Source organism: Melospiza georgiana, chromosome 4, assembly GCF_028018845.1.
Source record: "Melospiza georgiana isolate bMelGeo1 chromosome 4, bMelGeo1.pri, whole genome shotgun sequence".
Classification (NCBI taxonomy): Eukaryota; Metazoa; Chordata; class Aves; order Passeriformes; family Passerellidae; genus Melospiza; species Melospiza georgiana.
The window spans coordinates 725,083-737,338 of record NC_080433.1 but is presented as its reverse complement, the minus strand read 5'-3'; the positions used below and the strand labels follow the sequence as shown (position 1 = coordinate 737,338).

Sequence of the window (12,256 nt, the reverse complement as noted above, 5' to 3'; positions counted from 1 at the left end):
AGCGCCGCTGACGTCACGGCGCCGCTGACGTCAGCGCCGCGCGCCGCCGGGCCGGGGCCGCCATGGCCGCCATGGGGGAGCTGGCGCGGCCGCGGGCGCTGTTCCTGGCCGGGCTGGCCGCCGTCTACATCGCCGCCTTCGGCTCCCTCTACGTGCAGATCCCCGGTACCGCGGCGGGCACTGCCGGGAGTGGGGCGGGGGAACCGGGATAGGCATGGGGGAATGGAGCAGAGCCGGGACTGGAGCCGGGGGAAGCGGGATAGGGACGGGAGTGGGGCCGGGAGAACCAGGGTACGGATGGGAGTGGGGCCGGGGGAACCGGGAAAGGAATGGGAGTGGGGATGGGGGGACGGGGACAGGGCTGGGGGAACCGGGACTGAGAGGGGAGTGGGGCCAGGAGAACCGGGATAGAGCCGGGACTGGGGCAGGGGAACCGGGATAGGGACGGGAGTGGGGCCAGGGGAACCGGGACGGAGCCGCGAGTGGGGCCGGGGGAACCGGGATAGGGACGGGAGTGGGACCGGGGAAAGCGGGACGGAGCTGGGAGTGGGGCCGGGAGAGCGAGATGGGGCCGGGGGAACCGAGATAGGACCGGGGCAGAGCCGGGAGAGAGCTGGGGACGTGGCCGGTGGAGTCGAGCGGGATCGGGGTCGGGAGGGGACCGGCGGAGCCGGGGCAGAGACAGTCCGTGCCCGTCCCGCTGCCGGGCCGGTCGCTCCGTATCCCCGTTATCTTTTCCCTCCTCCCGTTTCCCTGCCTCGTTTCCCCTTCCCGGGAGCACCGGCGGTCCCGGCGCGGCTCCGGTGTCCCTGAGCCGCAGCAGCCGCCACCGCCCGTCCCTTCCACGTGGCTCTGGCAGCTCCTGCCTCGCACCTGGGCCCTTCCCGGGGGATGGAGGCAGGGATGGCCGGGCTGGAGGCAGGGATTGAGGCCGGGTCGAGCTCCCGGTGCCTCGGGTTTGTCCCGGCAGCAGCGCCGGCTCCTCGGGGGACGTTCCGGGAATGTGGGGTTTATTGTGGATGTTTCCTGGGAGTGCCGGCTTTTTCCCAGGAATGCCGCGGTTCTCGGGGAAATGTGCGTGTTTATGCCGGGTTTTCTCCCGGGAATGCCGGGTTTAAGCCGGGTTTTACCCGGGAATGGCGGGCTTTCCCGGGCATGCCGTGTTTATTCCCGGTTCTCCCGGGCATGCCGTGCTCAATCCCGGTTCTCCGTGCCGTTCGGTGCTCACTGCCCGTGCCCGCCGTCCGCAGGGCTGTACGGCCGCGAGGGGCTGCTGCCGGCGCGGCGGGTGCTGCGGCTGAGCGGGAAGGGGCTGTGGGAGCAGCTCCGCGATGTGCCCACGCTGCTGTGGCTGGGGCCGCGCCTGGGGCTGGACACGGAGCAGGGCATGGAGCTGCTCTGCCTGCTGGGAATGCTGGCGGCGCTCGGCGCGCTGCTCTGCGACTCCCTGCGGGACTGCCTGGTGTTCGCCCTGCTCAGGATGTTCTACCTGTCGCTCTACCAGGTGCGGGGACAGCGGGGGGTGGCTTGTCCTGCCAGCTCTCGGTGTGCTGGGGGGGGCACAGGGATGGAATCACGGAAGGATGGGGTGGGAAGGAGCTGTAAATGCCATCCCATTCCAGCCCCCACGGGCAGGGACACCTCACACTGTCCCAGGGTGATTCAGCCTGGCCTGGAGCTGCAGGGGGACGAGGGATGCAGGGACAGCACACAGGGAATGGCTCCCACTGCCACAGGGATCTTGGCAATGAGGAATTCCTGCCTGGGCTGGCATTGCCAGAGCAGCTGGGGCTGCCCCTGATCCCTGGTAGTGCCCAGGGCCAGGCTGGGCACTGGGGCTGGAGCAGCCTGGCACAGTGGAGGTGTCCCTGCCATGGCTGGGTGGCACTGGAGGGGCTCTGGGGTCCCCTCCCACCCAAACCATCCCAGGATTCCCTGGATCCTCCCTGGTGTTGGGGCTGGAGCTCCCATGGGTCAGAGCTGGGTGTGGGGGGAGGAGGAGAAGGAGGAAGAGGAGGAGGTTTCACTTCCCTCTGAAATCAGGAATTAAGGAAGGACAGATGATCTGTATGAGGCCATCCCTCCCAAGGGGGCTGTCACCTCCCACTGCTCCCGTGCCAGGGGGCCCAGGGCTCTGTGCCCACCCCTCTCCCCAAGGGGAAGGGTCTGGGGGTGTCAGACCCCACAGCTGATCCCCACCCTGCTCCCACTCCGCAGGTGGGCCAGGTGTTCCTGTACTTCCAGTGGTGAGTCAGGCAACCCCCCCTCACCTTTGGGGCTTTTGAGGGGCTCAGGGCTGGGGAACCATCCTGGGCCCCCTGGGTGGGGGGCACGGAGGGTCCTGGGGGCCAGGGTGGGGGGCACAAGGGGCTGTGAGGCCCAAGACAAGGGGCTGCCCAGGGGGCAGGGGACACAGTGGGGTGGGGGGCTCTGGGGACTGGGGTGGGGGGCACAGGGAGCTCTGGGAACTGGACAGGGGATGTGGGGGGCTCTGGGGACTGGGGTGGGAGCACGGTGGGATGGGGAGCAGGGGGTGGCCGCGTCCCCAGCCCCACATACAGGGCACGGCCGTGTCCCCAGCCCCACATACAGGGCACGGCCGTGTCCCCAGCCCCACATACAGGGACAGCCATGTCCCCAGCCCCACATACAGGGCACACATGTGTCCCCAGCCCCACATACAGGGCACGGCCGTGTCCCCAGCCCCACATACAGGGCACACCTGTGTCCCCAGCCCCACATACAGGGCACGGCCGTGTCCCCAGCCCCACATCCAGGGCACACCTGTGTCCCCAGCCCCACATACAGGGCACGGCCGTGTCCCCAGCCCCACATACAGGGCATGGCCGTGTCCCCAGCCCCACATACAGGGCACACCTGTGTCCCCAGCCCCACATACAGGGCACGGCCATGTCCCCAGCCCCACATACAGGGCACACCCGTGTCCCCAGCCCCACATACAGGGCACACCTGTGCCCCCAGCCCCACATACAGGGCACGGCCATGTCCCCAGCCCCACATACAGGGCACACCTGTGGTCCCAGCCCCACATACAGGGCACGGCCATGCCCCCAGCCCCACATCCAGGGCACACCTGTGTCCCCAGCCCCACATACAGGGCACGGCCATGTCCCCAGCCCCTGTGGGGTGCAGGGTGGGGGTCTCAGCCCTGTGCCCCCCATTCCCCAGGGACAGCCTGCTGCTGGAGGCCGGGTTCCTGGCCGTGCTGGTGGCCCCCCTGCGCCTGCTGCGCTGGGGCTCCCCGGCCTGGAGGCCCCACGATGCCGTCACCTTCTGGGCCGTGCGCTGGCTCCTCTTCCGCCTCATGTTCGCCTCGGGCGTGGTGAAGCTCACCAGCCGCTGCCCCACCTGGTGGGGGCTCACAGGTGAGGGGGGCTCAGCTATTGGGGAGAATCCCCCAGTTTTAGGGGTTGTGAAGCTCCTGAGCTGCTGCCCCACATGGGGGGATCACAGGGGTGCAGGTTTGAGGGTTCAGGTGTTGGTGAGTGATACGGGTTTGGGGTTTCAGTTGTTGGGGGGCTCACAGGTGAAGGGTGCAGGTTTGGGGGCTCAGGTGTTGTTAAGGGTGTGGAGCTTTGGGGGTTCAGTCACTAGCCTGGAATTCCAGGGAATTTTTGGGAAGCAGGTTGTGGAAAGCCCTCCCAAAGCCTGCTGTGTGCCCCAGCCCCAAGATACCACTTAATTCTGAATTCCAGTTCTGGAATTCCCAGAATCGCTTGTAGTCTGCAATGGGAAAAACTGGCATTAACCCCAAATTAGGTTCAGTTTTTGGGACGTAGATTATGGGAAGTCCTCCCAAAGTCCCCTGTATCCGCCAGCCCCAAGGTGCCCCTTCATTTGGAACCATTTTTGCCCCAGGAAGCTTTTCCCTGGTTAGCACTGGTTGTACTCTGCAACGGCAAAAGCCGGGATTACCCAGGATTGGGGTGAATTTTTGGGATTTTTGTCGAGCCCCCGTTTCTGTGCCCCCCAGCTCTGACGTACCACTACGAGACCCAGTGCATCCCCACGCCGGGGGCATGGCTGGCACACCAGCTGCCCGTGTGGTTCCAGAAGCTCAGCGTGGTGGCCACCTACGTCATCGAGGTGGCCGTGCCCGTGCTCTTCTTCGCGCCCCTGCGCCGCCTGCGCCTCTTCGCCTTCTACTGCCAGGTGGGACTGGGCACTGCGTCCAGGGGGTGGGCTGGGGTGGGCGTCCTGCACTTGAGGGGGGCTGCTGGAGGGGTTTTGGTTTGGTCATTTGGGATTTCCTTGGTTTGGGGGTTTTTTGGATTGTGTGGTAGCGAGCGTGAAGGGTTTAATGTTCGTTAATTACTGGTGTACTCACTTTTTGTTGATTTGAGATTTTATTAATTTTGGGATTTTTTGGGTGGGGCGCTAGTGAGTGTGATGGGTTTAGTGTTGGTAATTATTAGAGTATCTACTTTTTGTTGATTTCAGATTTTATTAATTTTAAGATTTTTCATCTGCTAATCACTGTGAAGGGTTTAGTGTTAGTTAATTACTGGTGTATTCACTTTTTGTTAATTTGGGATTTTATTACTTTTGGGATTTTTTTGGTGTTGTACTAGTGAGTGTGGTGGATTTAGTATTCATTAATCATTAGTGTATTCACTTTTTGTTAACTTGATATTTTATTAATTTTGGGATTTTTTGGGGTGGTGTGCTAGTGAGTGTACTGGGTTTAGTGTTGGTTAATTACAGGTGTATTCACTTTTTGTTAATTTGGGATTTTATTAATTTTGGGATTTTTTTGGGTGGTTGTACTAGTGAGTGTGGTGGGTTTAACGTTCGTTGATTACGGGTGTGCTCACTTTGTTGATTTCAGATTTTATTAAGATTTTTTGGGTGGCATACTAAGTGAGCATGGTGGGTTTGATGTTGGGTAATTACTGGTGTATTCACTTTTTGTTGATTTGAGATTTTATTAATTTTGGGATTTTTTGGGTTGTGTGCTAATCACTGTGGGGGGTTTAATATTCATTAATTACTGGTGTGCTCACTTTTTGTTGATTTGGGATTTTATTAATTTTGGGATTTTTTGGGTGTTGTACTGGTGAGTGTGGTGGGGTTTAGTATTCTTTAGTTATTAACGGACTCACTTTTTCTTGATTTCAGATTTTATTAATTTTGGGATTTTTTTAGGTGGTGTACTAGTGAGTGTACTGGGTTTAGTGTTGGTTAATTACTGGTGTATTCACTCTGTTAATTTGGGATTTTATTAATTTTGGGATTTTTTGGGTGGTGTGCTAATGAGTGTGGTGGGTTTAACGTTCGTTAATTACTGGTGTATCACTTTTTGTTAATTTGGGATTTTATTAATTTTAAGATTTTTTTGTGTGATGTGCTAATGAGTGTGGTGGGTTTAGCGTTGGTTAATTATTAGTGTATTCACTTTTTGTTGTGAGATAGGATTAGTAGGAAGGTAAAGCAGGTTTAAAACTTTAAAAGGACATAAAGAAAAATGTGTGTCTGTGACAGCCGTGGGTCTCTTTGTGCCAGGGGGTCCCCATGGGGGCTGGGCTGGCACTGGGAGGTGAGGTGCCCACACCGGAGGTGCTGGTCAGGTGTGCCCAGTGTCCTCTGTCCCTGTGACACCCCAAACCCCCCCTGTGCCCCCCAGGTCCTGCTGCAGGTCCTCATCATCCTCACGGGCAACTACAACTTCTTCAACGTGCTGACCATCGTGCTGGCCTTCTCCCTGCTGGACGAGGAGCACGTGGGGCGCTGGCTGGGCCGGCCCCGCAGGAGGCAGGGCAACGGTGAGACCCGGGGCTGGGGAGGGCAGGGGGCACTGTGGGAGCTGCCACACTCAGCCCAGGGCAGGGGCTGTGCCCAGGGGGAGCCCAGGCAGGCTCTGACCCCCTCTGTGCCCCAGGCTGGCCCCCCAGCCTGGGCTCGGTGCTGGGCACGCTGCTGGAGCTCTGCACCTACGGGCTCCTGCTCTGCTGGACCGTGCACTACTTCGGCCTGGAGCTGGACTGGGACAAGAAACTGCTGGACTCCAAAGTGGGTACGTGCCAGGGCACAGCTGTGTGCCCCTCCCTGGGCACAGGGGCTGTCCCTGACCCACGGCTGTCCCTGACCCACGTCTGTCCCCCCTGCAGCCTTCACCTACCACGAGTTCACCATGTGGCTGCGCACGGTGACACTGCCACTCGTGGGGGTGGCCTCCCTGTCCCTGTCCTGGGAGATCCTCGTGGCCATGTACCGGTGGGTGTGGGGGACACTGGGGTGTCCCCAGGGGTGTGGGGGACACTGGGGTGATCCCAGGGATGTGGGCGATCCCAGCGGTGTGGGGGACACCAGGGTGTCTCCAGGGGTGTGGGGGACACCGAGGTGCCCCAGGGGTGTGGGGGGCATCGGGGTGTCCCCAGGGGTGTAGGGGGACACTGGGGTGATCCCAGGGGTGTGGGTTAAATCAGGGTGCCCCCAGGGGCGTTGGGGACACTGAGGTGACACCCTGGGAGCTGGGAAGGGGTGACCCTGCTCTGTGATTTAAGCTGTCAGATGGAGTGTGGGAGGGTTTTAACCCCCCAAACCAGGGGGGCTGAGCCTCTTTGCCCCCATAACCCCCCCATTTGTGCCCCCCCAGCTGTGCCTGTGTCCGGGGATGCTTCTGGAAGCTCTGGGCCACCCTGCAGTGGGCCATCATGGCCACGGCCACCGTGGGCCTGTTCGCCGTTAGCCTGGTGAGGCCTGGGGGCCGGGGGGCACCGGGCACCCCCAGACCCCCCAGGCCCTGACAGAGCCCCCTGCCCGCCAGGTGCCCTTCACCTACATCGAGCACGAGTCCAACGGGAAGCTGTGGCCCGGCATCCACCAGATGTTCGGGGCCGTGGAGCGGTTCCAGGTGGTCAATTCCTACGGGCTCTTCCGCAGGATGACCGGCGTGGGCGGCCGGCCCGAGGTCATCCTGGAGGGCAGCTACGACGGGCACAGCTGGACGGTGAGCCTGGGCTGGGCACGGGGGTGGGCACAGTAATGGGCACAGCTGGACAGTGAGCCTGGGCTGGGCACGGCAGTGGGCACAGAGCCTGGGATGGGCACAGAGCCTGGGGTGGGCACGGGAGTGGGCACAGAGCCTGGGATGGGCACGGGAGTGGGCACAGCTGGATGGTGAGCCTGGGATGGGCATGGGAATGGGCACAGCTGGACGGTGAGCCTGGGGTGGGCATGGGAATGGGCACAGCTGGACGGTGAGCCTGGGGTGGGCACTGCCGGGCACAGCTGGACGGTGAGCCTGGCATGGGCTTGGGAATGGGCACAGCTGGATGGTGAGCCTGGCATGGGAGTGGGCACAGAGCCTGGGATGGGCACGGGAATGGGCACAGCTGGACGGTGAGCCTGGGCTGGGCACAGGAAGGGGCACAGAGCCTGGGCTGGGCATGGGAATGGGCACACCTGGACAGTGAGCCTGGGATGGGCACAGAGTCTGGGATGGGCATGGGAATGGGCACAGCTGGACGGTGAGTCTGGGCTGGGCATGGGAACAGGCACAGCTAAACACAGAATCTGGGCTAGGCATGGCTGGGCACAGCTGGATGGTGAGTCTGGGCTCGGCACAGCTGGACATAGTCTGGGCTGGGCACGGGAACGGGCACAGCTGGACGGGGAGTCTGGGCTGGGCACGGCAGTGGGCAGAGAGCCTGGGGTGGGCACGGGAATGGGCACAGCTGGATGGGGAGTCTGGGCTGGGCATGGCTGGACGTAGTCTGGGCTGGGCACGGGAATGGGCACAGAGCCTGGGCTGGGCACGGGAACGGGCACAGCTGGACGGGGAGTCTGGGCTGGGCATGGCTGGGCACAGCTGGACACAGAGTCTGGGGGCTGGGCACAGCTGGACACTGAGCCAAGGGTGGGGACACAGGATCAGGGTTGGGAAGGGGCTCCGAGCTCACGCAGTCCCAAGGCCCAGCTCTTCCTGCCAAGGAATTGCCCTGGAGCTCCTCCTGCCAAGGGCAAGGGGCAGCAGAGGGCAGGAACAGGGGATGGTGCAGTTGGCCTGGTTGGAATATGGGGATCGTGGGGTCCAAACGTGCCCAGCACTGCCAAGGCCACCACTGCCTGTGTCCCCAAGTGCCACATCCATGGCTTTGAATTCTCTCTGGGGGTTGGAGGCTCCAGCCTGTGCCAGGCCTGGGGACCTCTTTCCAGGAGGAATTTTCCAATATCCAACCTAAACCTTCCCTGCTGCAACTCGAGGCTGTTTCCTCTCGTCCCGTCCCTCGCTGGGATTGGGGTCACCCTGGGTCCTTGTTCTGGGGCTGTGGTGACCCTGGGCAGGACCAGGCCCTTGGTTGGATCGGGTTCTGGAGGTGTCCTGCCCCAGAATCCTGGGGTTTTGGGTGGCAATGTCCTTTCCCTGGGTCTGAGGTGACCCCAAGGAGGATGAGACACATGGTTGGGTCAACTGCGGTTGGTGCTGCCCCTGTCACAAAATCCAGGGATTTTGGGTGGGAATGGTCTTTTCCTGAGGTTGTGGTGACCATGGACAGAACCATGCCCATGGCTGGATCAGGTTCCGGAGGTGGCCCTTTTACAGAATCCCGGGATTTTGGGTGGCAATGTCCCTTTCCTGGGCTGAGGTGGCCCTGGCTGGGGCTGGGTTCCAGAGGTGTCCCTTTTACAAAATCCCGGGATTTTGGGTGGCAGTGTCCTTTTCCTGGGGCTGAGGTGACTCCAGGCCCTGGCTGGTGCTGGGTTCCAGAGGTGTCCCTGTCACAGAATCCCAGGGGTTTTGGGTGGCAATGTCCCTTTCCTGGGCTGAGGTGGCCCTGGCTGGGGCTGGGTTCTGGAGGTGTCCCTGTCACAGAATCCCGGGATTTTGGGTGGCAATGTCCCTTTCCTGGGCTGAGGTGGCTCCAGGCCCTTGGCTGGATCAGGTTCTGGAGGTGGCCCTTTTACAGAATCCCGGGATTTGGGGTGGGAATGTCCCTTTCCTGGGCTGGGGTGGCTCCGGGCCCTGGCTGGGGCTGGGTTCCGGAGGTGTCCCTGTCACAGAATCCCGGGATTTTGTGTGGCAATGTCCCTTTCCTGTGCTGAGGTGGCCCTGGCTGGGGCTGGGTTCCGGAGGTGTCCCTGTCGCAGAATCCCGGGATTTTGGGTGGCAATGTCCCTTTCCTGGGCTGGGGTGGCTCCAGGCCCTGGCTGGGGCTGGGTTCCAGAGTGTCCCTTTTACAGAATCCCAGGATTTTGAGTATCAATGTCCCTTTCCTGGGCTGGGGTGGCTCCGGGCCCTGGCTGGGGCCGGGTGTCCCTGTCCCCGTGTCCATGGCACCGTTCCGTCCCCAGGAGATCGAGTTCATGTACAAGCCCGGGAACGTGAGCGCGGCCCCGGCCGTGGTGGCCCCGCACCAGCCCCGCCTGGACTGGCAGCTCTGGTTCGCCGCCCTCGGGCCCCACCAGAGCAGCCCCTGGTTCAGCGCCCTGGTGCTGCGCCTGCTGCAGGGACAGCCCGACGGTCAGACACACGGACAGGGCACACGGGGGCTGGGGATGGCAGACATGGAGGGTGGGGACAGGGGACACAGGGGGCTGGGGGCTCTGGGGACAGAGGACACAAGGGCTGGGGGAACAGGGGACATGGGGGCTGGGAACAAGGAGCAGGGGGGCTGAGGGCTCTGGGGACAGAGGACATGGGAGGCTGGGGGGTCTGGTGACTGAGGACAGGGGTCACCGGGGCCTGGGGGCTCTGGGGACAGGGGACACAGGGGGCTGGGGCCTCCCCAGCATGGGTGCCACCATGGTTTTAGGGTGTCCCTGTTTGGGTTTGGGGTGTCCCCGGCTGTGTTCAGGCTGTCCCCATCTGTGCCCCTGTCCCGCAGTGATCCGCCTGGTGCAGACAGACGAGTCCCGGTACCCGTTCCACGCCCGCCCGCCCACCTTCCTGCGGGCCCAGCTCTACAAGTACTGGTTCACATCCCCCAGCGAGGCCAGGTGAGCGGGGAGGGGCCCCTGAGCCCCCAGCCTGGCCCTGGGGGGGGGGTTGGTTTGGGGTCACCTGAGCCCCCTGTGCCCCCAGCCCAGGCCCAGCTCCGTGGTGGCGGCGGCAGCACGTGCAGGAGTTCTTCCCATCCGTGTCCCTGGGAGATCCCACGCTGGAGTCCCTGCTCAGCCAGCACGGCCTCAAGGTGGGCATGGCGTGACCCCTCCCTGGGCTCTGAGACCCTCCCTGGCTCCTGACCCTGTCCTTCAACACCCCTGACCCCCTGCCATGGTCCTGAGCCCCCTTCCCTTGCCCCCAGCTGTCTCCCTGACCCTCTTCCCCCACCCTGACCCCTTTTTCAGCCCCTGATCCCCCCTTCCCTCACCCCTGACCCCCATCCCTCTCTCTCCCTGGACCCTGACCCCTTTCCCATCCCTTGTTCCCCTGGCCCCACCTCCCTCCCTGAGCCCCTTCACTTGCCCTGAGCCCTTTTCTTAGCCCTTGACCCCATTCCCTCACCCTGATCCCCCCTTCCCTTACCCCTGACCCTCTTCCCTCCCTCACCCTGATCCCTCACCCTGATCCCCTTTTTCAACCCCTGGCCCTTTTCCCTCACCTCCAATCCGTTCCCCACCTCAACTTCATTTTTTCTCCAAGACAACCCCCCTGATCCCATTCTCCCCCAAGACAATCCCCCTGACCCCCTGCCCCCTTTCCCCAGGACAAGCCCCCCGTTCGCCGCCGGGCCGAGGCGCTGCTGCCGCGCCTGCTGAGCTCCGTGCGCCGCCTGTGCCAGCCCGTGTCGGGCCCCGCCCTGCTCTGGTCCCTCTACCTGGTGGCGGCCACCGCGGCGCTGCTGCGGGCCCTGGCCCGCCGGGGGCCGCCCCCCGCCCGCCACAAAGGGGCCCGGGACCGGGGGGAGCGCAACGGGGCGCGGGGCACCGAGGGGGCGCGGGGCACCGAGGGGGCGCGGGGCACCGAGGGGACGCGGGGCACGGAGGGGGCGCGGGGCACGGGCACAGAGGGGGCGCGGCCCGAGGGCCGGCAGGCCAACAAGAAGAAGAAGTAGCCCCCAGAGCCCCCCAAAAATGGGGGGCAGGGAGGGAGTCCCCGGCTGGGGGGGCAGCGCTTGTTGGACCCCAGCCCCGGCCAGTGCCTTCAGCACGGTGTGGCCATGTGGGGTGGGGACACAGCCAGGGCTTGGGGACACCTCCCACTGCCTGGGGGGACACCCAGGCCTTGGGGACACCTCCCACTGCCTGTGGGGACACCCAGGCCTTGGGGACACCTCCCACTGCCTGGGGGGACACAGCCAGGCCTTGGGGACACCTCCCACTGCCTGGGGGGACACACCCAGGGCTTGGGGACACCTCCCACTGCCTGTGGGGACACAGCCAGGCCTTGGGGACACCTCCCACTGCTACCTGGGGACACAGCCAGGCCTTGGGGACACCTCCCACTGCTACCTGTGGGGACACCCAGGGCTTGGGGACACCTCCCACTGCCTGGGGGGACACAGCCAGGCCTTGGGGACACCTCCCACTGCTACCTGGGGACACAGCCAGGCCTTGGGGACACCTCCCACTGCTACCTGGGGACACCTCCCCAGTGTCCAGGCACTCCTGGGACCCCCTCCCTAGGGCTCGGGGGCTGCTTGGGGACATGTCCCAGTGTCTGGGGACCCGGCCCAAATGCCCGGGGACCCCTTGGGAACCTGGCCCCAGTGTCGAGGGACCCCTCCCCAGTACCCAGGGACCCCTTGGGGACCCCTCCAGGCTCCACAGTGTGGGGGCTCAGCACAGGTCAGGGGCTCAGAGCGGGTGGAGGCTCTGTGCCCACGGGCTGGGGCAGTTTGGGCAGTGCCAGCCCTCCGGTTACCCTGCCCAGCCCCTCAGGTCACTTTGGGGTCCCCCCTGGCACTTTGGGGTGCTCCTCCCTGCGGGCTCTGCCCATCCCACGGTTCCCCCTGCCCGGCTCAGCCCGAGCCCAGAGCTTTCCTATAATTTTCTAATTAAAGCCTTTGACATTCCAGCCCTGCAGCTCTCCTGGATTTGGGATTTGGGATTTGGGGGGTCCTGCGGGGAGGGGGACTGGCACGGGGGTGCGGCAAAGCAGGTTTATTGTGGAGCCCTAGGGCGGGGTCTGGGGGTGCTGTGGGGGTCCCAGCAGGGTTCGGGGTTCCCAGCAGGGTTCGGGGGTCCCAGCAGGGTTCTGGGGGCTCAGCAGGGTTCGGGGGTCCCAGCAGGGTTCGGGGGGTCCCAGCAGGGTTCGGGGGTCCCAGCAGGGTTCCGGGGGCTCAGCAGGGTT

General features: G+C 63.6%; 1 protein-coding gene across 1 annotated transcript; it reads left to right on the top strand.

Annotated features, from left to right (window-relative positions):
* The first annotated feature begins 52 nt into the window (after positions 1 to 52).
* Positions 53 to 11,198, top strand: LMF2 (lipase maturation factor 2). The gene is made up of 14 exons (XM_058022484.1): positions 53 to 165; positions 1,251 to 1,504; positions 2,218 to 2,246; positions 3,190 to 3,386; positions 3,995 to 4,173; positions 5,645 to 5,783; positions 5,900 to 6,034; positions 6,129 to 6,234; positions 6,617 to 6,713; positions 6,788 to 6,970; positions 9,316 to 9,484; positions 9,849 to 9,960; positions 10,046 to 10,154; positions 10,671 to 11,198. The coding sequence occupies exons 1-14, from the start codon at positions 63 to 65 to the stop codon at positions 11,016 to 11,018; spliced, it is 2,160 nt and encodes a 719-aa protein (XP_057878467.1). The 5' UTR covers positions 53 to 62; the 3' UTR covers positions 11,019 to 11,198.
* Positions 11,199 to 12,256: the final 1,058 nt, after the last annotated feature.

Coding starts and splice junctions, on each gene's coding strand:
- LMF2 (XM_058022484.1), top strand. CDS start 63: ATGGCCGCCATGGGGGAGCTGGCGCGGCCGCGGGCGCTGTTCCTGGCC. Junction 166..1,250: donor CCTCTACGTGCAGATCCCCG/GTACCGCGGCGG, acceptor CGCCGTCCGCAG/GGCTGTACGGCCGCGAGGGG. Junction 1,505..2,217: donor TCTACCTGTCGCTCTACCAG/GTGCGGGGACAG, acceptor CCCACTCCGCAG/GTGGGCCAGGTGTTCCTGTA.